Source organism: Colias eurytheme, chromosome 15, assembly GCF_061535395.1.
Source record: "Colias eurytheme isolate Ceu_HAF_F1 chromosome 15, ilColEury1 Martin Lab GWU primary, whole genome shotgun sequence".
Lineage (NCBI taxonomy): Eukaryota > Metazoa > Arthropoda > Insecta > Lepidoptera > Pieridae > Colias > Colias eurytheme.
This window is the reverse complement of record NC_142994.1, coordinates 1,303,998-1,326,610: the sequence shown is the minus strand read 5'-3', so window position 1 is coordinate 1,326,610 and position 22,613 is coordinate 1,303,998. Positions and strand designations below refer to the sequence as shown.

The following is a 22,613-nucleotide window of genomic DNA, read 5'->3' as shown; positions in this document are numbered from 1 at the left end:
ATTAAAATTGTGTCAACTTTGGCACAAATTACAGTGGTATCTTTGTTTTCGCATAAGTTCCCTGATTACGTTTGTTTCCTGTATTATTTGATAAAAAATTCACTGTTGTTTTATTTACATTTTGAAGCTTATCATTCAGTTGCGTATTAAACGAATTATTTTTTTTTCTGCGAATTTGTGAAATTATCAGGTTTTAGTCATATTATTAATTGATAACTTTAAACCGCTTGAGTAGATACCCTTCAAACCTAACTTTTAATAGGATCAAAGCGATAAACTAAAAATAAGCTCTATATTACGTATAAACGATTGTTTCAAATTTTCCCTTAAGAATTACAAAAAGAGGCCACTCTTTTTTGGTTGTATGTATTGTTGTATGTCTTTGATCTTTTTTATCCAGCTAAGGTTCAGTATTCTGTCCTGTTTACGACAAACCTCTTCAAATCACCTGTCTGTTACCATCTAATACTCACTTAATTAAGCTATTTCCAAACTATAAGCATCTTATTACAGAAACCTCATTAGATCCGGTTTAAACCCAGAATTTTCTGTCATATTAATTTCTACCCTCAAATTTTAAACCAGCCCAATCATCCTATCTAACTTCAGATTACATCATTTTAGTTTATCAAGATTGCTATAGCTCGATCATTAGCTATTTTCCGACAAAATCTCAGATATCCTTCACATCCAGAACACAACAGCATTGACGTCACCCACAGCTGTTAACAAGCAGATAGCATGACACAATTACGACAATCAAATAATTGTGCGCAAATGATAACTTATCACTTTCGTTGTTGTTTGAAAGCAGTTGGGCTATTTGATTGCTAATTAGTACGAATAAATTGATTTCATTGGTCGTTGGATGCTTTATTGTTCGATGTTTATTAGTCATGAACTACAATATAGTTCATATTATGTTCAATGTTGTTTAGGAAATCTATTTATTGATAGTCTATAAGTTGCTATGTTTAATAGGTTTGTTCTTTCAAATTGAATTGATAATTAAGAATAGTAAACTGTTTCCTTCACAAATGAGCATTTCTTTTCAGAAAGTAAACAAAAATATAGTTTTATCGAAGTTAATATTATTGCTGTTTGTTTATTTCTCACGAGGATTTGAATGACACAAACAATGAGATAACAGTATTGTGTCGGTACACGTGACTGCTTTTGTGATGAATTTTATAAATTACAAATGTAATTCTGTTAATTATGGGTCTCTCATTTATAGTTATAATAACGTTTTTGAGCACACAGAATGATGATATTGTGTTGATAATGTGTCAATATGTCATTTTGCACTTGATTAACGAGCTTTTAGAGCTATAAACTGAATACAATCTAAATCAGTTTTACTTATTTCTGCTTGTAGTTGGGTCAAGTTTTAATCAAACTAAACGTATGTTATTATCAATAACTATAGTTAATGAAATAGTAAAGCAGTTCTAGATGTAATGTCTGGATTAACACTATCACAATAAAGAGTAAGCATTCTATTTTTTGGTTGGATGCAATAAATTTGAAAAGTTCTCTTTTAGAGCTATTTCCTAATTGACATAACCTATTGTTTTACTTTACCTGGTTAATTTTATTACCCACTAGGTTTACGCCCGCGGCTTCGCCCGCGCAGTCAAAGAAAAACCCGCATAGTTCCCGTTCCCGTGGGATTTTCGGCATTGCGTCATTTCCCGGGATAAAAAGTAGCCTATGTCCTTTCTCGGGTATCAAAATATCTCCATACCAAATTTCATGAAAATTGGTTCAGTAGTTTAGGCGTGATTGAGTAACAGACAGACAGACAGAGTTACTTTCGCATTTATAATATTAGTATGGATTATATTTTATATTACATTTCAGAATTAAACAGTAACTAATTTACAAACATTTGTTTCAGACGTGCGAGTGAGCTCTGCGTGACATACGGCGACGTGCCCGCAGACGCGGACACGTTTGAACACATACTCAATGTGACCAATCACAATGATGCTCTACTGGCTTATTATTACCTCGATGGGGATAATAAGGTGAGTTATTTATATTGTTTTTCAGGCATTGACGTACGTACAATAACAAAACTCTGCCTGCGCGTGTATTAGGCAGAGTTTTCTATAGAGCGTCAACACTACAATACGCTTTGCACATTACTAGCACGGACAGACAAATTTTTGTTTTATACTATACTGCTCTATATTAACCTTTCACTTCATTCTTATATTTTGTTATCTAGAGAGAAAGACATATCTAAATATAAGTACATTATAATAAAATAAATTAATTATTAATTAGTAAACAGAAAAGATCTTTAAAGTAGATGTACAGCAATCTGCCTCCAATCCAAGGATAACAAGACTTAAGCTTTATAAACACATTAAAACACTAGAATCCCATAAAATAGGTACAATATAATATTTTCAAAGAGCGTTAAATAAACACTCGTTATCTCAACAAGATGACGTATATCGCACCACTGTCACTTCATAACCTATGACTTTGATATCGATGTGTTTGTTTTGCAATTTTTCGATTATATATCTTGGCTCGTTTATTGGTAGATGCTGTTTGAAATAAATCGATTTAGATACGCTTGTGACGCTAACGTCAATTATATGATAAAAGTATGCCTTTCCTTGTGTAGGTATAAGAAAAAAAATATTTAAGTAACCTGGTTAAAATGTAAATGATACATAAAAAAACCAGTATTCAAAAACAAAAGGAATCATAAAAAGAGGTACTTAAATTAAAAAAAAAATAGCTACCCTATAAAAACTGTGAAATTTCCTATTGTTAACTCGGTTAATATTTCGAGGAAAGGGAATCTTAATATTCATAAAGTACCTACGGACCACACTTTCCTATATGTAAATACTAGCTGCGTCGCGCGGTTTCACCCCCGTGGCCCCACTCCTGTTGCCCGTAGCGTGATGAAATATAGCCTATAACCTTCGTCGATAAATGGGCTATCTAACACCGAAAGAATTTTTCAAATCGGAGCAGTAGTTCCCGAGATTAGTGCGTTCAAACAAACAAACAAACAAACAAACTCTTCAGCTTTACAATATTAGTATAGATAGGTACGGTTTGCGAAATGAATATATTTTGTTAACTTCAATGAGCAAAAAAAATATTATATAATATGATGTCATGTTAAATTTGTTTATATTTAACTGCGTGTTTAATTTTAGCATGAGAATTTTAAATGCAATTAATTACGTTTTACACCGCGATAAAGTTATTTACGAAACCTTTGTGAGCCAATTAATAACATATGAAAATACGTAAACACGTGTTATTCATATTGTTTACTGCAAAACTTTACTTTGGCACTTTGTACTGTGCGTAATAGGTGATTATCTTTTGTTGCAATTTCTTTATCGTAATAAGTTGCAATGTTTTCGTTTTATTTTAAGTGTTTTATATAATATTGTATAAAAACGTTCAAAATAAATTCATCATTTCCTTCATAATATAAATCTTTTCCTTTAATCACATATCAAAAAGATAGGTTACATACTAACTATTTGTAATTCAAGAGGACAACCGGTGATTATAAGTATCGATCTTTCACACACACACACGCAGAAAACACATCTCGTTCGCTCGATTAAGTCAGGTAACTACCTGACTTCCTTATTACCACTAGAGAGAATAAGTAGTTAGGTACACCGTATCTATAACTTTAATTTTTTTTTAGTTATCCCTATAATTTAAATAAAATGGGAATTCATGGAGTGAATATGTTACAGTCAAAACCCTGAATATTATCTATATCCTTATTAACTGATTTTATCAGATAAAACCAGTCAATAAGGATATTAACCGACGCCCTTAGTCAATAACCGTAATAACCGTCAATAAGGATATTGACTGGTTCAGGGTTTTGACTGTAGCAAAATATACAACGTATGAAAACATTAACAAAACAGGGCGTGTGTGCCGAACACACGTGTCAGAAGTGAAACTTCTATGGCAAGATTCAGATACCAAAATCGTCGCCTTACTCCATGACATGAAGTTTCCCTAAAAAGCCTCTAAAATAAAAATTAATTTCCCCAGATGAAAATGACGGAAATCTATGACGTGACGGACGCGGACACAGACGCGGTGCAGTCTCCCGCAGAGAGAGACCTCAACCATCAGCTGCAGTTCGATAACGATTGGTCCGGCGAGCTCATTGCGGATGGTATGTTACTAAATAAATATTATACGACATTATTACACAAATCGACCTAGTCCCACAGTAAGCTCAATTAAGGCTCAATTAATGTTGTGGGTACTAGGCGACGATAAATATAATATTTAATAAATGCATAATATATAGATAACACCCAGACCCAAGAACAAATAATTGAGTTCATCACACAAATATTTGTCCTGACCGGGGATCGAACCCGGGACCGTCGGCTCAGCCCCCCTAGTCAAGTGGCTTTCTGTTAGCGTAGCGTTCAATAGAATAGACTACGAATGTATGAGATTGACGTAAGTTGTAGATAAACGTATCTACAGCTTACTTGTATCAATAATAGAGGTGGCATTCTTCCATATAATTATAATACAGGAATAATACGGAAAGCTCCATTCTAACTGTCTCATTATGAAACAGTATAATGCTAATTTTCCTTAACAGAGCTGCCATTTTCCATCTTCTTAAATATTACATTACATGTGTATAATTATTTATAACGCAAAACCCTCTATCAATCCTGAATTATATACAGGGTAGAATTCCCTGTAATAATCACACAATATTAACATTACCCATTATCGCAAAAATGTAACTTTCCTATCATTTCATTTATCCCACACATAATATCGAATGTTTTTAAACTTGAAAAAAAAAAGCCAACTAGATTGCCTTCATCTTAGCTATCTCGCGTTTAATTAAAAAATAAAATAAAAATAGTTTATTTCGTTTCTAAATTTTACACAATTTCGTACTAGTAAGTTTAAGATAAAACCTGTGTCAGGAGGACCCGCTCTTAACTTAATTATTATAATTACTCCTTTCATTTCCAGAAGAAGCAGACATAGACATAGAAGAGCTAGACCGCAATATATTCTCCGATCCAGAAAGCGAATGGACACGTAAGTCCTCCATTGATTCCAGTAGTGATGGCGACCAGCCGGAGTCCGATCGACCAATCACGTTCATGCACGCGGAGTAACAGCCAATCAGAAGCAAGCAAGCGGAATAACGACCAATGATAATCAAGCAAGCAGAAAAATCACAGATCACGCGGTGTTTTCTCGACTAATCAAGCAAGCGTTTTTACGACGAGAAAACAAGCCAAGCAAGCGTTTTTACGACCAAATGCAATCATTCAAGCAGAGTAGCTACCAATTATTTATAGAGAACGCGGGTTTTTGTCGACCAATTACAGTCTAGCAAGCGGAATAATAACCAATCACAATCATGGACGTATAAAAAAAGACGGACGGTATATCGCCTAAACATTGAGTGAAGCCTAGTAATGGCGGCGAAACATCCATGTGTGTGTGCCATGTTGCCATGGCAACAGCTGTCCTGTTGACAATGGCGGCTGTATTTTTTTCTATAAATTTTGCCGTAATAATTTTGGCATTAAAACATAAAAGAAATAACTTGCTTCCCTGTGGAATGTAATCCCTCGTGTTTTGTTATTTAAAATTGTACTGTTGCGACACCATTTAACCACGCAAGACGGCATTTTAAATATTTTTTGTGAAACAGTGACGCAGTTAATCAGTCGGTAGTTCACGACGTAATGGCGGCCGACTAGCTTACTATGGTGAGAGTGTGTGCGTTTATTGTCTTTACACGATCGCTAGCTTACTATGGTGGCTTCACGTTGTTTGTTCGTAATACGGCGTCCGTCTTTTTTTATACGTCCATGATCACAATCATGTAAGCAGAATAGTTGCAAACTATACAGTACGCTAATCGACATTTTAGCAAGCTGAAAGAGACTAATAATTACAGAGACTGGGTTTGTGGACTAATCAGGATAATGCAAAGGGACCAAAAATTGTTGTCTTGCAGTAAGATAAAAATAAAATTCAAAATGTACGATTACGAAGCTTTAAAAAATTGTTATTAAGTTGTTGTACTGAAGACTTTTAGCTCCTGTTTCTTTTCCTTCTACTCTAAAAGTTTGTTTGAATTTTAGTTCGGTTACTAAAAACATGACACGTTTATTATTGAGGGTCTTAATGTATTTGCTTGTTTGATCAATCCATAAAAATAATTTATACAAAAATGTAGTTCATTAACTATTTTATATCACAATTTTCGCGCTTTAATACAGTTTGAATAAAATAAGAAAAACAGTTTTGTTTTGTTTAGTATCGAAATTTTCATTTCAATTACCCTTTGAGAACTGTGTACCTGAACTTAAGCAAAGCTTAAAAAATAGTTACCTGCAATAAGGGAACTCAAAAAAATAATTGTTAAAATATAAAAAAACAAGTATTTATTTTTACAATTATTTAATAAGATATGTAAGTAAAAGTGTATTGTGATAATTTGGTTTTAAGACTTAATTTCATTATTTGTATATATTTTAATTTTCACGACTTTTAATATGACAAATCATTAAAATGTAGTCTTACAAATCGTCGTTTGATTTTCGATAGTATTGTTTCTTTCGCACTTATCACTTATAAGAGCGATAGACAAGGTTAGCGCTATACAAAATCGAATTTTATAAAACAGTCTTATTTCAAAATAATATTCAATCGTAAAAGAGGTTTAAGTCACCGTTATATTATGTTTGGAAATTCTAAATATAAGCTGAACATGAAAAAGTTATTTTTCCTAGTAGTTATCATTTTTCTCATCTTTCCATGAAATACAAAATTTTCATTGAATTTATCAAAGTATTTCATTTCCTTTGCTCGTATTTTTACTATACTGTTTAAATCTAGTGTTGTTTTACTTTTTACTTGCTTTATTATTCAATTAAAAAGTATAAACTTTACGATGCGATTGTATTAAATAAATAAATCATAAATAAACTTAAAAGGTTGAACAAAAACTAATTTGTCACGTAACCTAAATATTTATTACATAGAATACCCAATGCAATTACCAAATATTTTTATCTCTTTATAAGAAATATTTATTTGTTTGTTAACATGCTATAAGTATTTTGTTATCATTGTTATCAATTAATGGTGTAGGCTATTGTATCATTTAACACAAACACGTTTGCTTTGGAAGTATTTAAATTGTTCTAGAATGTAAAGCTGCCATTTTTTAAAAGAAAAAAATATTTTTTTTTGTTTCAAAGCATTCGTATAGCGGTTAAGTGTTTGACATTTAGTATGTAAGTTTTTTATCGAGTTTATGGTTCCTATACCATAGCCAACAAAATTTTCCAAATATTATAAAAAAGTATTTTTTTAACTACGATAGGTTTTCCTAGATAAATATTACGTTAACTGGTACAGTTAAGGAAATATATTTTTTTTAATATTTGCGTTACTCTTTGTATTGTTTAATTGGATTGGTATTGAAACTTTTAACTTCATTGTATTGACTGAATGTAAGACGGTTACTAAGTAATACCAATCTAGTTAAATATTTTATATTTACCTTACGAATATTGTGTATTCTTGTTACATATTTTAAGACAGCTTGAAGATAATATTTTTGTATTTTATGACTAAGATTTTCTTATACACGTGTAACGGTCACAAATATAGTACTGAAATATGGGACTTTGTGTTTTATTTATTTACAAATATTACCTATGGGCGTATTCAGAAAGAAAGCTTGAAACTTATAAGCGCTTATCGGCGCTTGTCATGTTCATATATTTTCCTGTCAGTGCTGTCAACCCGCGCAGGAAAATATATGAACATGACAAGCGCCGATAAGCGCTTATAAGTTTCAAGCTTTCTCTCTGAATACTCCCTATGAGTGTTCAATTACTATGAACACTATTAAGCGCGTCACACACGGTGAAGATTTTATCTTAAGATACTGTTATATTTTATATTACAGTATCTTAACGCATCCGGTATCAGCGTTCGGACCATCATTTTTCTTTTTGTCATTGCGTACTAAGACTCCTGTAAAACCGCCATCCTGTTACAAATGACCCACAAAATTTCGCGTCATTTGTAACAGGATGGCGGTTCTACAGGGGTGGGTGGTACGCAATGACAAAAAGAAAAATGATGGTCCGAACGCTGATACCGGAAGCGTTAAGATACTGTAATATAAAATATAACAGTATCTTAAGATAAAATATTATAGTATCTTCACCGTGTGTGACGCGCTTTAATCTTACCTCTTTTCAACTCTATGATTGAAATTGGATTGTTAACAAGTCTAGCTGTTTCAAAATATTTCTACACACATTAACTGTATCTACAGACGCTCCGATTTGGTTGGTGCCAACCATCCGACCACGACCAAATCGGAAAGTGTAGAGAGCGGTCGGTCCGACATAATTATTATTAATATTGGTTTGACGTGGTCGGATGCGCCAGCAATACCGACCAAACCAACTTCCTATCCGATCCAACCAAATTGGAACGTCTGGAAGCTTTGTTCCGACCAAATCGGCTCATTCCATAGAGTAATATAGGTAATTGGCTCATTCACATTCGCAACGCCGCCGGTGTAGGACGTCAACATGAACGCCGAGGGAGTTACGGTCACCGAACGTGACATATTAATAAAATTGCTGGAACTATATAAAGACTTTCCCTGTTTGTGGGACTTAAGTAACAAAGATTACGCAAATAGAGATGCCAGAAATCAAGCGTATTTTATTATGTTAGAAGTATTAAAAAAAAATTGACAGTGCGGCTACATTAAAAACCTTAAAAAATAAGTTGTAAGAGCCGCATATGACTGTAATTTTCTCTATTTCTATAGTAGAATTTAGCCCATTCTCTTCGTACTATGGTCAACTGACATATTACTCTATGGTCAATTGACGGCTGGAAGGCCAACCGTCGGACAATCTGTAGCAATGTTGGAATGGTTGCCTTGTCGGTTCCGATATGGTTGGCACCAACCAAATCGGAGCGTCTGTAGATACATTTAAACCTACCTACTAGGATTCAGTACCATAGAGTTAGATTTGTAAGGAAAAACCTGTGGGAAAAACCATAAATTTAAAAATAAAACTTAACTATTTATCCATTTATCGTATGATCTAAATGTGCCTTGATGATCCTTATATTTTAAATTGCAATATGTACGCACTGTACAGTCGTTTTATAAAGTTGGTATTATGTATTCTTTAGTACATATTAAGATTAAGAATCTGTAGATAGGTTGATAATAAAATTTAGCCCAAGTCAATATATCTGAAAATATATATGAAAACTTGACATATAGGTACGAAAAGGAAAAAATTATATTGACTATGTCATCGCCAAAGTTCTTATTTCAAACTAATGTGACTTTGTAATTTTTGAGGCTTGTACCAATTTATCATATTTCTCACCAATTTTTCTGTTTCTATGCGATAGGCCTTCCTTATATAGCGAAGGGCGCGTAATTTGATGTATTTTTTTAATCATGGTCGGCAAAGGTGAAGTTAAAAGCAGTCGAATCTTCCACCAATGTTATTTGAAATGTTGCAAGTTGCAAAATCTTACACCGTTAGCTAATGTAATTCCGACTGGTAATGGAAAGGTGCTGGACTTTTGTGTGGATAGGATAAAATATGCGGAATGGCCTCCCATTCTAAATGCACTCAGTTGCGATTTGAGTCTTCACTCTGTTGCGATTAAATGTCGCCAGCAAGTCAAAACTGGTAATAGTCAAAATGATAGCATACACATTTAGATTTAGATTTTAATTAAATTATTGTTTGACTCCAGGCAGTATGTATGTTATTGTCTATTGAGTTCAGCAAGGTAGTGTTGAACTTAGTATTGGCTTAACACTAAAAAAAATTACTGATTTAAAAATTGTTTTAAAATTATTTATGTCATAAGCTCAACAAAGCTTTATTATTATTTTTTACTTTGCAAGTTTTTGAACAACAGCATTGTTTAAAATTAAAAGTAGTCTATCAATATAATATTTTCAAATTTAATAACATCAATCATAATGCACCTGTATGATCACCCTTACCCTTTCTGTAAACAGTCCTAGAACACATAGACTGCGAAAGATTAGCGAAGACAGTGAACAAGCGAGCAGTGATCCTCACAAACTTCATGCTCAGTAACCTTGTGGAAGCGACCTCACAGTTACTCTCAAATACAACTCTACTAAATTCGCTGATGTTAGAGGGTCTGCCTTTGAAGATACCTTATTTGAACCCTATTTGTGAGGTTTCGTATATTATTATGCTCGTAGATGATTTGGTTAATGATTTATGTACACCTTCTTTATTCAAATCATTCTTTATCAATCATTCTTTATTCAAATTACTTTTCAAGAGTTGTTTTTTTGTGTCCACGTAATACGTAAGATATTTTATTCGCTTTCTTTGGTTAACTCCTGAACACAGAATCAAGAGGTCCTGGGCTCGATTCCCAGCGAAGACTTACAAAAAATAAGTGTTTTCTGGCAGGATTCAGAAGGTTCATCATCTAATTGAAAGTTTGAACTCTAATTCTTTATCAAAAGTTGGGCACGAAACAATTATTTAAGCACTGCAGATGCAAAACAATGCTTCTTAAAATATGTGTCACAGCAAAAATACATTGCAGGCACTTCTAGCGAACAATTCATTGCAACACCTCTATCTACCTCGATGTCTTATCGGTGACGCGGGTTGTTTGGCTCTGTGTAAAGCAGTGCGATGTCTGCCCAATATACTTACGCTGGACCTCAGTGGCTGCGAACTTACACCGCTTGGTGCTGGGTATATTGCCGATTTACTTAAGGTAAAGCATAAGATACATAGGGACAAATTTTTAAAAGTCATGGCTTAAAAATCTGTTCGAAGAAATAAATTACAAACTTGGCTAAACAAATAATAACTCCGATCAATCTGTAATAATTTAGTTAGCACTCAACTGGTAACAGAATTTTTAAAATCGGTCCAGTTGTTTCGGAGCTTATACCACCTGAACAAACAAGAAAATATTTCCTCTCTATACCTAACATTACCTAGTATAGACTGCCCGCGACTTCATTACCTACCTTGAATGTCGTTTTTATGGTAGCGTCTTTTTTTTTGCGTGCTTTAAATTTTTCTACTACATATTATACAGGTTTTTGAAGTGAAAACTTCTTTAGCGGCGTTGAGTACTTTTTCTGTAATGGGTATAAAATTTTAAACTCGCGTCAGGACACGTGACCTGATCGAAAAAGCGTAAGACGGATACCATTCCAAAATATCAAACATGCTCAACGTTAATAATCAAGTTTTCACTTCTGCCGGCACTCCCGGAGTGCAACCCGTCTTTTTTTATTCTTAAAAATCTCGAGATGAATTTCCTTTTATATCCACTAGTACCAAAAGATACACCGCTACAGCGAGAACTGGGTGCACACGTTACGCTACAGATTGCCCGAATTGGACACAATGGCCGGCTTGCGGAGGATCACGCTGTGTGGCAATACACAGCTCGGGGATGTAGGGGTGGGCAAGTTGTTTGACGTGTTGGCTGATGATTTATGGATCAAGGGTAAGGATGGTTAAATATATTAATTAGAAAAAAAAAGAAAAGAAAGTGGTTTTGGAGATTGCAAATAAAACAAAATTGTGTTATCATTATTTTCACGCGATCTATAAAGGTATGTTACGCAACTTTTGAAGCTATCGATAATAAACGAATTCCTTAAATTCACAAGTAGCTTTTGTAATGTTTCGTATTTATCATACGTTGTTCCCGTCCACGCATAATTATAAGTTTTTAACGAATTATAGCATTGGACATACAAAACTGCGGTCTATCAGAGGATTGTGCGGCGGCGGCGCTGCAAATGATGCATTCGAATACTACCCTCGTGGTGTTAGACATGAGACATAACTCTATTGCATGTGAATTTCTCTCGAAAATCAGATCAGTGTTGAGAGATAACGAAAGGGGAGCAGCGGGAGCGGTAAATATCTTGTTTATATTATAATCCTTCTAATTTATATAAACGAGAAAATTTGCAAGGATGTATGTTCGTAACTCTGTCACTTGAAAATCCCTGAACGGATTTTGATGATTCATAGCAGTGATGTAACTTATGTACTAGAATAACACAAAGGCTATAGAAATACTATAAACTAAATAATCTATTTGTATATTGTTGAAATATTATCACATTTAATTTATTTCTATTTATGTTTAAAGTATTCTTGGTTGAGTGTAAGTGGAAGTTCAACCGACGCCAGATCGGTGAAATCTATTTCCAAGTGAGTATTATCCTTTAAATTGAAATGCCCTTTTATTTATACCTTAATAATGCTTTATTTATATCTTAAACATGATTTTTAGAAACGGAACAATAAAAGACCGAGTGGTGTCGAACGTAAGAAATGCACCAGGAAAATATGCGACGAAGACAGGGGTAATGAAAAAGGAAAAGTAAGTATTTCCTTCATAAAGTTATCATATTTATTCAAGAACACACCTTAATAAGGCGCCGTTTATATTTTTTTGTTTGCTTTTTGACGTGACAACGTCTTATAATTCGATAGAGCCGGCTGCACGCACGAAAAAACTTGACTCATGCGGCGTTACCTCGCCCTGAGGCGTTCCATGTAAGGCTTGAAGTGCAAGCGAGAGCGCGGAACTAGCGACAAAGAAGCACAATCGGACGTTGTCACGTTCAACTATCGTCAGTAAACCGACTTTACAGACAACCAATTTTTTTGCTTGCTTTTTTGCAACGCTTAATTCACAGTGTTTCTAATAAATAAAGACACTCTGATACCATAATTTGGAATTAATGACCATATACCTAGTGTTTATCATACGTCAAATTTTCTAGAGATTACACGGAGGTACTAGAAGAGCAGCTCCAAGAGGAGATATCGCACCGGCAACAGCTGGAGGAGCTTAACTTGCAGCTGGTGGAACAGATGAAACAGTTGAAACGGCAGCAGATGCAGCTGTGGGCGAATGGCACGGCTTCTTCTGGTAATTTTAACAGTGGCATTGGGAAAAATATAGAAGACAAATGTGGAAAAATATAGAAGACAAACAAAATTATTTGGACAAGTATTTAGGGCGAAATTGTAGATAACCTGAGGTATAAGACTACTGGAAAATCTAAGTACTTGCAATAAGTGTTTTTTTTTAGTGTAAGTGCAATATAACTTCGGTATTAAAGTATCAATAACAATAGTACTTTCACGTCAGGGTCAGAACAATCATTCCAAGCCAGTTCCCATTCGGGCGACTTTTCAAGCAGTTCAGAATCTACGAGCTCTGTGCCAATCGATCAAAATACGCTCGCCTATATACAGCAAGCGTTCAAGGATATATATGCATTTATCAAAAACAATCAATGTCACGGGTGAGAAAACAAACATTTGTAAATAGCCAGCATATTTAGCGTAATCCTGCTTTGAGAAAAACTAGAATTCAAATAAAACGCAGTAAATGAGTAGAACCCAATTGCAACGCTTTCTGCTACGCTAAAATTAATGGAACTACTGAAACACGCAATAGAAATAACAACCGATTTAATAGACATTCATGTAGATGAGAATGATCTCAGACATAAATCTAGATTGATGAAATTTAAAATATTTTATCATCTATTTTCGTACTTAAACTAGCATCATACTAAAAGATTTTTGATAACAGTCAATGCGAAGAATTGAAAAAGAAGGATACAGAATCGTCACAAATGGAAGAGTCAGATAGAGAAGAAGAAGAAATTCGCGTCAATGTGATAGCGAAGAAAGCGCAGAGTACACATATGAAAATGGTCGACAATGTCAACAGGAACAAGATGACCAAATCGGCACATTTGTTGAGCGACGTGCATTATAGGGACATAGTGGAGATGGTAAGATACTACAGCATCCCAGGTTAAAGGAAAATACTGCTTCTTTTGATCCATTATAGAGAAAAGTTCCTTACATTTTTTATCAGTGTAAAATACAAAGTTTTAAACACGTATATTGCCATGGGACACCGTTAAAATTTTTCAATGTTCTTGCATCATGACTGTATACAATCTTTATGTAAAAATTAATTAAATATAATTATTATGTAATATTATAGAAGCCAGAGATGATAGAAAAACAAATGGGAGACACAAAGAACTCGTATACCAACGAACAGAATATCCTTAACGAAATTATCGCAGGACAGAAAGATGTGAAAAAGGTTAGTAAAATATTGAAGATTGTGTTTGCATTCGAAATTATAACATTCCTTGCATCTTTATTTTCCTATACTAGCAATATAATTCAGGAAGTAATCTCATCAAAATATCTTCAATAGCTATCATAAAAATAGACATACAAACTGAAAAATAGTTTTACAAATCATAATTCTCTGACAAGATTTTTCTATAATATGCTTATTTTTAAAATATACCAAACTCAAAAAAACTGCTATTCCTTTGAATATAATGTTTATAAATATCCATGTTTTTTGTAATAATTCCCAGACGCTATACGACAAGCCGAGTCCCGCCAGTAGCACGGTGAGCGACTCGTCCGACACACTCGTGTGTTCCCCGCGCCGCGCCATTCACCCGCGGGACGCGTTCGACTCGAGCGACGACGAGTCGTAACTTTTGGATACGGTTTATTTGTTACATGTTTTGCGAAGATTAAAGTTTTGTATTTATTTGGTGGTTTGTCTTTTCCTGAACATCAATTTTGTATAAAAACAATTTTTTCCCAAGAAACATGTATAATAAATAATTAAATAACCCTACCCAATCGTCAAATCGCTGGCACATAAAATTCATTAGGATGCCTTTGTCTCCTTGTACAAAGTGATGAATAATTTTTTTATGCAGTTTGTTTATCATGGTGCATTAGGAACTTGCAATGAAATTTTTAAATGAAACAAACATTCTAAATTAACAGTATATTACACACTAAACTAAAAAATTAAATACCTATTCAAGTGCTCTTTTCATCGACTTTCTTCTGTTGTAACTTGGCGAGCATCATTTTCTCTTTAGCTTCAATCTTGGCCTGTTTCTCTCGTTTCTTCTGTTCTTTCTCCCGCTTGGCTAACATTTCTTGGAACCTCTCGTCACGAGGGTCGAGCGTGAAACCAAAGTGGCGCCGCACTTCTTCAACTAGCCTTTCTTTCTTTTGCTGTTTACAGAAATTTGAAAAATTTAATAAGTAAATAACTGCAGAATTTTTTTCAGATACAGTAGAAACTCGATTATAAAGCTTATGCCAACAAACACTGGCACGCACATTTAAACATATTTTGCTAAGTATTTAATTAAGATGCATGTGTATTTTGTCAGATAATTTTCTTTGTGTGATAATAGATAAAATCAACAACCTAAGTCTATTTTCTCTCATTGACACAACTGGGCTAATGCCCGTTGGTGACAATTTTTTAAATATACAGGGTGTCCCACTATTGGTATACTAAACACGAAAGAAAACTATAACCTCCTTTGAGCTTAGTATACCAACAGTGGGACAACCTGTATATTTAAAAATTTGAATTAGTTAAAATTACATGTATTATTAAATAAAGTAGTATCACTCACCTTAGCGGCCTCAATCTCTGCAGCCTTCTTAGCCATTTTATCATTCAATTCCTTCTTCATCTGGTCCAACTTGGCAAACTTGGCCGCTACATCCTTATCCCTTTGCTCTATCCTTAACTGCTGCTCTCGTTTTCTCTGTGCAGCTGTTTCTATCATTTGTTGTATAGTAAAGGGAAATGCAACGGCTTCATATTCTTGTCTTTCCTGAATGTCTTCTTTGGTTGGCCAGCAAATACCTGGAAGCATTTTGTGACTATTTTGTGAATGATTTTTCGTATGGAATCTTAACAATAATTTTACTATAAATTGCTATTACCGATTAAGCTTCCCTAATAGTATCATCAATCTCAATCATATTATATCACAGTTTTACGTAAATTATACTTACTGGGATTAATGCCACTGACCGCACCATATTTCCCATACAATTTGCGATTATATTTGACGGTAAGATGTGCTAATATTTTAGGTTCTTCATATGGCCGCCTTTTATGCATTACATTTAGATGAGCAGGTGACAGTCGTGATATATTTCTCTTTTTCTCAATCTCTGCTTCTTTTGCGAGTGCATCTTCAGTATCGTCGAACAAAACTTGTTCATTTTGTTCCACCTCTGGAACAGTTGTTGCCGAACGGATAATGCTTATAAGACTAGATCTTAGCAGTTTTGGTCTTACACACAAATTCATGATTACTCTTAATTAAAACAATAAATTCAATTTTTTTAGAAAATAAACCTTGGAGGTTAATTATGTGTTTTGTGACTTGTGTCATTGTCAAAATCAAAACAAATTTTCAAATATTTTAAAGATAACATAAACGTTTCTAGATAAAAGTAGAATATTTGTATATAAATAATCTGTATAAATGTTTGTCTTTCACGGCTGTCAAGTGTCAAATTATCAACTGTCATTGGCTGTATTTCTTGCAAAGAATATACTACTCTCTAACGAGATTTCTTGGTTTCTCATCGACGTCAACTTTATTGGCTTCGCATATTCAGTGAATCATTTCATATTATTCTGAACAATGGATGATTTCGGCGACAATTTCGTTCAACCCGAAGTCGACCCAGCTGCAGACTTCTTGGCTCGAGAGCAAAACCAACTGGCGGGATTAGAAGATGAGCTAGAAACCAGTGCTCCGCCCCCTATTGCGTCGAGTATAGCTTCCAACGGTCTTGATGATTTTGTTGGTAATTTAATTTGTACTATACATTAAAATGAAGGAATAATTGGAAATTTGTAGATGTGAAAGTTGTACATTTTGCAAGTACCTACCTACTCACAATTTTTATTGTACCTACAAATTATTTACGAAAAGTTAAAAATTTCTTCATGGCTCCACCCAATTCAGGGACTTCAGCCTTTGCCAGTGTTTTAATTTTCTTGTCTTTCATAGACAAAGTAAAATTTTGATTTTGAATACTTATAATTTGAATATTTTATAGTAATTGCAGTTCACAATCATCCTTGGTTACAAGTATTTGTCTAGAATTATTAATCAAATTAACAACATTACATATTCAAAAACCAATAAAAAAAAATGTTGTGTGGTTTTATGAAACCATGGTAAAAGTGAAACTTATCGTACGGTTCCGAACACTGCTTTATACCTACTCAGCAGCTGACCATCACGCGACATGCGCTACACAGACCAAAAAGTTTGAGACGATGTAATAAAAATTTCACTTTAAAAATTAAATTAAATATCCAGAAGTACCAAGTGCAGCAGCATTTGAAGCCAATGGTCTGCTCGATGATGATCCAGCCCCCGCAGCAGCCCCAGCTGCTCCCGCAGTCTCTGTATTCAGACAAGAAAGGGAAGAACCTGAGAAGATTAAGATATGGAGAGAGGAACAGAAGCAGAGATTGGAAGAGAAAGGTGACATGAAATAATTGTCTTAATCTATACTAATTTTATAAAGCTGAAGAGTTTGTTTGTTTGAACGCACTTATCTTGGGAACTACTGGTCCGATTTGAAAAATTCTTTCGGTGTTAGATAGTCCATTTATCGAGGAAGGTTAAAGGCTATATTTCATCACGCTACGGGCAACAGGAGTGGAGCCACGGGGGTGAAACCGCGCGGAGCAGCTAGTGAATATAATAAACCTATTATATTTAACTCAAAATCTTGTGAAATGTCATGTTGTTTCATTAATAAAATGCTGTATGAAGCTCTCTGGGTCATCTCATCTTTAAGCAGTATTAATTCCAGTTTAGTAAAGTGATCATACAAGATGACCTACATAGCTCCATTTTTTTACTATGGAATGAATACTGTTTGTAGACATCATGGTGTACATACAGATATTTACGTATACAGACATCATGGTATCCCCTAGTACACTAAATTTTTAATTTATGTTTATTTATTTATTTATTTAACACTTTATTGTGCAATAAACCAGGTACATAAAATAACAGTTTACAATAAACAAAAGCACAAAGGGTGGCCTTATCACTATGCAGTGATTTCTGCCAGGCAACCACAGGGAGAAGGCAAAGAAGCGAGATAATAAATTGAGAAACAAGAAAAAAAAAATTGTATTGAGTAGAAGTAATTATATAATACAATATGTTATTATGTAATGAATTTCTTTTTATCTTTAGATGCTGAGGAGGAGAGAAAGAAGCAAGAAATGTTGAAGGTAGCTAAAAAGGAATTAGAGGATTGGTACAAAACACATGAAGAGCAAATTGCTAAAACTAAGGCAGCTAACAGGTAAAAATCTTATTAAAACACTCTGTAGATAACAAATATTTTTCTAATGCAACTGCTTTGTACATGATTTAAAAAAAAAATGCTTTTTTATCTGTAGAATCTCATTAACCCCTTGACCACCGAGCGGCCCAATCAGGCCGCGACACAATAGATTTTCTATTGTGTCTGTGATTCCGGGGACTAAGGGATTAATTTGAATATATTCCTTATGTAGTTTTTTTCACATACTGCATGTAAAAAATGGCTTTATGCAGTGTTTATCTGTAAAATTTGGTTATTATTGACCCATTTGCGAGTAGATTGCAGCATTTTAAATTATATTGTGTATTTTGTATGTATTATAAAGTTGTATATTTTCTTTTCTATGCACTCAGGGAGTCCGCTAAGTAAGTACACTAGAGTGGTATTCACTAACTTGTGTGGGTGGTGGATTTTTATATATACATATATTTAAGACTTTATTTATGTACGTCTGTGGGTATAACAGGGTTATGATATTGTCGAATTCATGTTATTTTAGTTTCAATGAAAATTTATGTACTAAGCATCTGTTATTCATTGGGGTATTTGATAATGTATTGAAAATATATATTTCCTAAAATAAAAAGTATTTTAATATCAATGTCATTATTTAAGATACAATAAAATAAATCCAGATTCCATTAAGTTAGTGAATTTCAGTTTGCATTAAGTACATTAAATACAATTAAGATTATTCACATAAAATTTATTTCACTGATTTTATTTTTCTCTTTTAAAATTTATATGTAATTCAAATCTTAAATATAACAAAAATAGTCTTGTAAGCAAAATACAAGTCCTTTCAATCTCATTTTAAAACATTCTTGGGCATTATTGGTGGAACATTATCTCTCATTTAAAAAAAAAACACAAATATTTATCATATTTGGGTATACATTACGAGTGTATCTATTAATCACTAGAAACGCAGAGAAAGCTCTAGCCCGTGGATCTGAGAGTACCGTTGAGGAGGGTAACGAGTGGGCTCGAGTGGCGGAACTTTGTGACTTTGGGCCGAGACGCGGAAGGGATGTGGCTCGTCTCAGATCCATTGTACTACAGTTGAAGCAATCGGGAGTCAGCCCTAAGTACCCCCCGCGGGCAACTAAAGTGTAAGTAAATCCTACTACTATTATAAAGGCGTAAGTTTGTAAGTATGGATGTTTGTTACTCTTTCACGTAAAATCTACTGAATGGATTTGAATGAAACTTTACCACAATATAGCTTATACATCAGAATAACACATAGGATAGGTTTTATCCCGGAAATCCCACGGGAACGGAAACTATGCGGGTTTTCCTTTGAAAACGCGGGCGAAGCCGCGGGCGGAAATCTAGTACATCATATATGGTAATAGTAATTTTTGTGACTGTTTTCAGTTTCTGGATATGTTGTGTGTAGCTTAACTGTCAGTTAAAAGATACATAATGTATGAATATATTCTGTAAAAAGTGCCAAATAATAGGCCTCTTACACATTATGCCGTAGCGGCAGCGGCACCGTCGCCGCCGCGGCGCCGCTGCGATAGTCTGCCTGATTTATATATGGAGCCACGACGCCGCGGCGGCGACGGCGAGTCTTTATGCCACGGTGGCCAAAAACGCTGCCGCCGTGGTGTCGTGTGTAAAGGCCCTAAGTGAGCTTGTATGTTGTTTCTAATTTTCTATTATTAATCTAATTAACAAATACACAAAAACTATATGAAACTGTATGAAGTACATTTAAACTTAACTGGCCTTTGATTAGACAAATCTAAATGTTATAATGATCTTATTTTAATTGCAGTTTAAAAATATAGTTCATTCATGTTACTATAAACATGTATTAACAATTAATTGTCTCCTAAGGGTTACCAGCTGATTGAATCAAAGGTTAAAAGAAAATAAACTACTAAAATGTAATAAGCATGTTTTAATAACAATGTTTTCTCTTGTTACAGAGCTTGAAGATGGTTTATAAATAAGAAAATGTTGTTAGCCTAAATATTTGTCTTTAATCAGTCTCTGAATAAATCACATTGAATTACAACAAAAGTAATAGAAAAACATGTGATGTTTATAGAATAATTATTGTATTGCTTAACAGACTGTTATTTATTAAATTTATTTTTTATTGTTCAATATGGCTAATGTTATTGGAGTATCTTTTTTATTTGATCAATAATTATAAATAAATATCATTCCAGAGTTAGTTTTGTTTTATTTCATCTCCTTTCAATATAATTGGATATTATAGAAATTATGTTAAATAGAAATAAATAAGCAATATTTAAAATCATCCATGAAAGATACACTTTTTATAAAAACTAAATAACATCATTTCCCCTAAATAAACAACCCAAATAATATCATTTTGTACCTAGCTTTTCTTATCTGCAACATTCATCTTAAAATATCACTAGAGATGCATCATAACTTTAAATCTCTAGCAATATCAATATGTTTCCTCTTATACACCCTTTCAACTAACTGCAACAATAAATACATTAAACTTATGACTAGAAGGAATGGCCACACACCACACGAGAGATAACTTTTCAACTGTAATCCTAATGGTTTGTTCTTGTTGAGCAATATTTTATTATACACTATTTCAGTCCTTCTCGTTATATCCATCCAATTATACATCTTCCTTACATTTCTATTACATTCAAACGGACAGACAATGTTTCCGTTTTTCAAATCGTTCATAGCCAGTTCTATACTTTCTACAATATTTGTAACATTGGGTTCAGATAAATATATCATATTATCTGGTAATACTTCTGGAATGCCTCCAACTTTAGTTGAAACAACTTTAAGCCCACAAGAGGCAGCTTCAACTATTGCCATACAATATGCTTCTGTTAAAGATGTATTTAAGAATATATCACCTTTGACTAATACATCCCTTACTTCAGAATGTTTTAAACTTCCCAAGAGTGTTACACAATGTTGAAAACCTTTTCTTTCTCTGACTTCTTGTAACAACCACATTTTTGGTCCATCTCCGCCTATTATGAACCTTATGTTTGGATATCTAGGGCACATATCAGCTATTACAGCTGCCATCAAATCTACACCTTTTCTATACACTAATCTAGACACAATTATGATAGTTATAACATTAGGATCTCTTTGACTTGGATTAGGTGTAAATGTGTAAGCATCTACAGCATTAGGTATGACTGAAACTTTATGGGCTTTCACTTTAGCCCTTAATACTGTGTTTTCTTTACCTGTGTGAGACACACAGATACAATGATCACATTCACACAAACACATTTGAAGATATTTGTTTGTCAGTACTGCTGACATGTCTGCAAAGCCAAAAAGGCTGTGGTCTGTGAATACTGTTTTCAATCCCATTAATTTTCCTATTATAGATACTTCATGTGCTAGTACACTAAAAGCTGAATGTCCATGCACAATTTGAATTCTTTCCCGTATTAAAATGTATCGTACTAATGCAATGTTACAAATCATCGTAGGTAGTGCACATTGGCTGTAAAACACTCTTATGGGTAAGTAATATACTTTAAGACCTCCTGTTAAATATCGAATTCCAACTCTATCTTCATAGCAATGTGTGATTACGATTACTTTATGTCCTCGTTTTATTAAACATTGCGATAAATTATATATGTGCTCTTCAACTCCGCCGGTATTCGGATAGAAAAAATCTGACGCCATGCATATTATATGCCTTTTGGTTTTTATAATAGGCTCCTGTAATTAAAAAGCTTTTTATCTAATTTACCTACATATTCATATATCATTATTTATTGGCTTGAAACATAATTTCTACTTACTGTTTGGGTAGTCATGTTTGTGAGAGAAAAATGCTAACATCTGTACTTTACGTATACAGTAACCAATCGAGCTTAGATATTATTTAAAAAGACGACAATTCTAGTAAGGAATAATTTTTAAATTTAATTTAACCAAATGATACATCATTCAATAAGCCCAGGGGGGTAACCGGCACCTTTAGAATAACAGTCTTATTATGGGTACGTTTTGTTGCGTTCACAAAATAATCTTACTTTTTTGGCACCGGGACCTTCTAAAACATATGAAAACCAATTGCAACAAGACTGTTTCGAGCGGTTTCGAGACGTCAATCGAAAAATTGGAACCGGCACGCTCTCTTTGACATTTAGCATTCTTGTTATAATGTCAATAATGACAGTTTTAAGCAATTTTAGTGAAGTTGTAAATATGGAACTTTTATAACATTATTTTGAATATTATTAAAAGAATACACATCAAATTTAAGTGAAACGTATG

The 22,613-nt window shown here is 33.7% G+C and overlaps 4 protein-coding genes across 6 annotated transcripts in view; 2 read left to right on the top strand and 2 right to left on the bottom strand.

Moving 5' to 3' along the window:
• LOC149902119 (uncharacterized) overlaps window positions 1–14,647 on the top strand; it is a 39,614-nt gene extending 24,967 nt beyond the window's left edge. Inside the window, exons 8-21 of the mRNA XM_090110217.1 lie at window positions 1,901–2,030; window positions 4,060–4,186; window positions 5,020–5,145; window positions 10,097–10,284; window positions 10,666–10,842; window positions 11,415–11,589; window positions 11,832–12,007; window positions 12,247–12,308; window positions 12,391–12,480; window positions 12,887–13,035; window positions 13,258–13,414; window positions 13,708–13,912; window positions 14,131–14,235; window positions 14,522–14,647. Coding sequence (XP_089966343.1) covers window positions 1,901–2,030; window positions 4,060–4,186; window positions 5,020–5,145; window positions 10,097–10,284; window positions 10,666–10,842; window positions 11,415–11,589; window positions 11,832–12,007; window positions 12,247–12,308; window positions 12,391–12,480; window positions 12,887–13,035; window positions 13,258–13,414; window positions 13,708–13,912; window positions 14,131–14,235; window positions 14,522–14,647 — 1,993 coding nt within the window. The remainder of the gene's footprint in view (window positions 1–1,900; window positions 2,031–4,059; window positions 4,187–5,019; window positions 5,146–10,096; window positions 10,285–10,665; window positions 10,843–11,414; window positions 11,590–11,831; window positions 12,008–12,246; window positions 12,309–12,390; window positions 12,481–12,886; window positions 13,036–13,257; window positions 13,415–13,707; window positions 13,913–14,130; window positions 14,236–14,521) is intronic.
• Window positions 14,648–14,934: 287 nt separating this feature from the next.
• CRIF (growth arrest and DNA damage-inducible proteins-interacting protein CRIF) lies at window positions 14,935–16,355 on the bottom strand. The gene is made up of 3 exons (XM_090110176.1): window positions 15,987–16,355; window positions 15,599–15,834; window positions 14,935–15,185 (listed from the first exon to the last, which is right to left on the bottom strand). The coding sequence occupies exons 1-3, from the start codon at window positions 16,285–16,287 to the stop codon at window positions 14,985–14,987; spliced, it is 738 nt and encodes a 245-aa protein (XP_089966302.1). The 5' UTR covers window positions 16,288–16,355; the 3' UTR covers window positions 14,935–14,984.
• Window positions 16,356–16,558: 203 nt separating this feature from the next.
• Clc (clathrin light chain) lies at window positions 16,559–20,535 on the top strand. Of its 3 annotated transcripts, XM_090110040.1 has the most exons (6): window positions 16,559–16,793; window positions 17,315–17,482; window positions 18,212–18,323; window positions 18,698–18,709; window positions 19,268–19,456; window positions 20,285–20,535. In XM_090110040.1, exons 1-6 carry the CDS (start codon window positions 16,628–16,630, stop codon window positions 20,289–20,291), a joined length of 654 nt encoding a protein of 217 aa, XP_089966166.1. In that variant the 5' UTR covers window positions 16,559–16,627; the 3' UTR covers window positions 20,292–20,535. The 3 variants fall into 3 exon arrangements, with proteins under 3 accessions (XP_089966166.1, XP_089966167.1, XP_089966169.1); XM_090110041.1 differs by lacking the exon at window positions 18,698–18,709; XM_090110043.1 differs by lacking the exons at window positions 18,698–18,709; window positions 20,285–20,535 and having other exon boundaries at window positions 19,268–19,460.
• On the bottom strand, window positions 20,525–22,290 carry PIG-A (phosphatidylinositol glycan anchor biosynthesis class A). The gene is made up of 2 exons (XM_090110039.1): window positions 22,136–22,290; window positions 20,525–22,052 (listed from the first exon to the last, which is right to left on the bottom strand). The coding sequence occupies exons 1-2, from the start codon at window positions 22,148–22,150 to the stop codon at window positions 20,754–20,756; spliced, it is 1,314 nt and encodes a 437-aa protein (XP_089966165.1). The 5' UTR covers window positions 22,151–22,290; the 3' UTR covers window positions 20,525–20,753.
• Window positions 22,291–22,613: the final 323 nt, after the last annotated feature.

Excerpts from the sequence above, each read along its gene's own strand:
- CRIF (XM_090110176.1), bottom strand. The coding sequence starts at position 16,287 with ATGAATTTGTGTGTAAGACCAAAACTGCTAAGATCTAGTCTTATAAGC. Across the intron at positions 15,835-15,986 it reads GGTCAGTGGCATTAATCCCA|GTATTTGCTGGCCAACCAAA; the intron begins GTAAGTATAATT and ends AAATGCTTCCAG. Across the intron at positions 15,186-15,598 it reads CAGAGATTGAGGCCGCTAAG|CAAAAGAAAGAAAGGCTAGT; the intron begins GTGAGTGATACT and ends TTCTGTAAACAG.
- Clc (XM_090110040.1), top strand. The coding sequence starts at position 16,628 with ATGGATGATTTCGGCGACAATTTCGTTCAACCCGAAGTCGACCCAGCT. Across the intron at positions 16,794-17,314 it reads CGGTCTTGATGATTTTGTTG|AAGTACCAAGTGCAGCAGCA; the intron begins GTAATTTAATTT and ends TTAAATATCCAG. Across the intron at positions 17,483-18,211 it reads GCAGAGATTGGAAGAGAAAG|ATGCTGAGGAGGAGAGAAAG; the intron begins GTGACATGAAAT and ends TTTTATCTTTAG.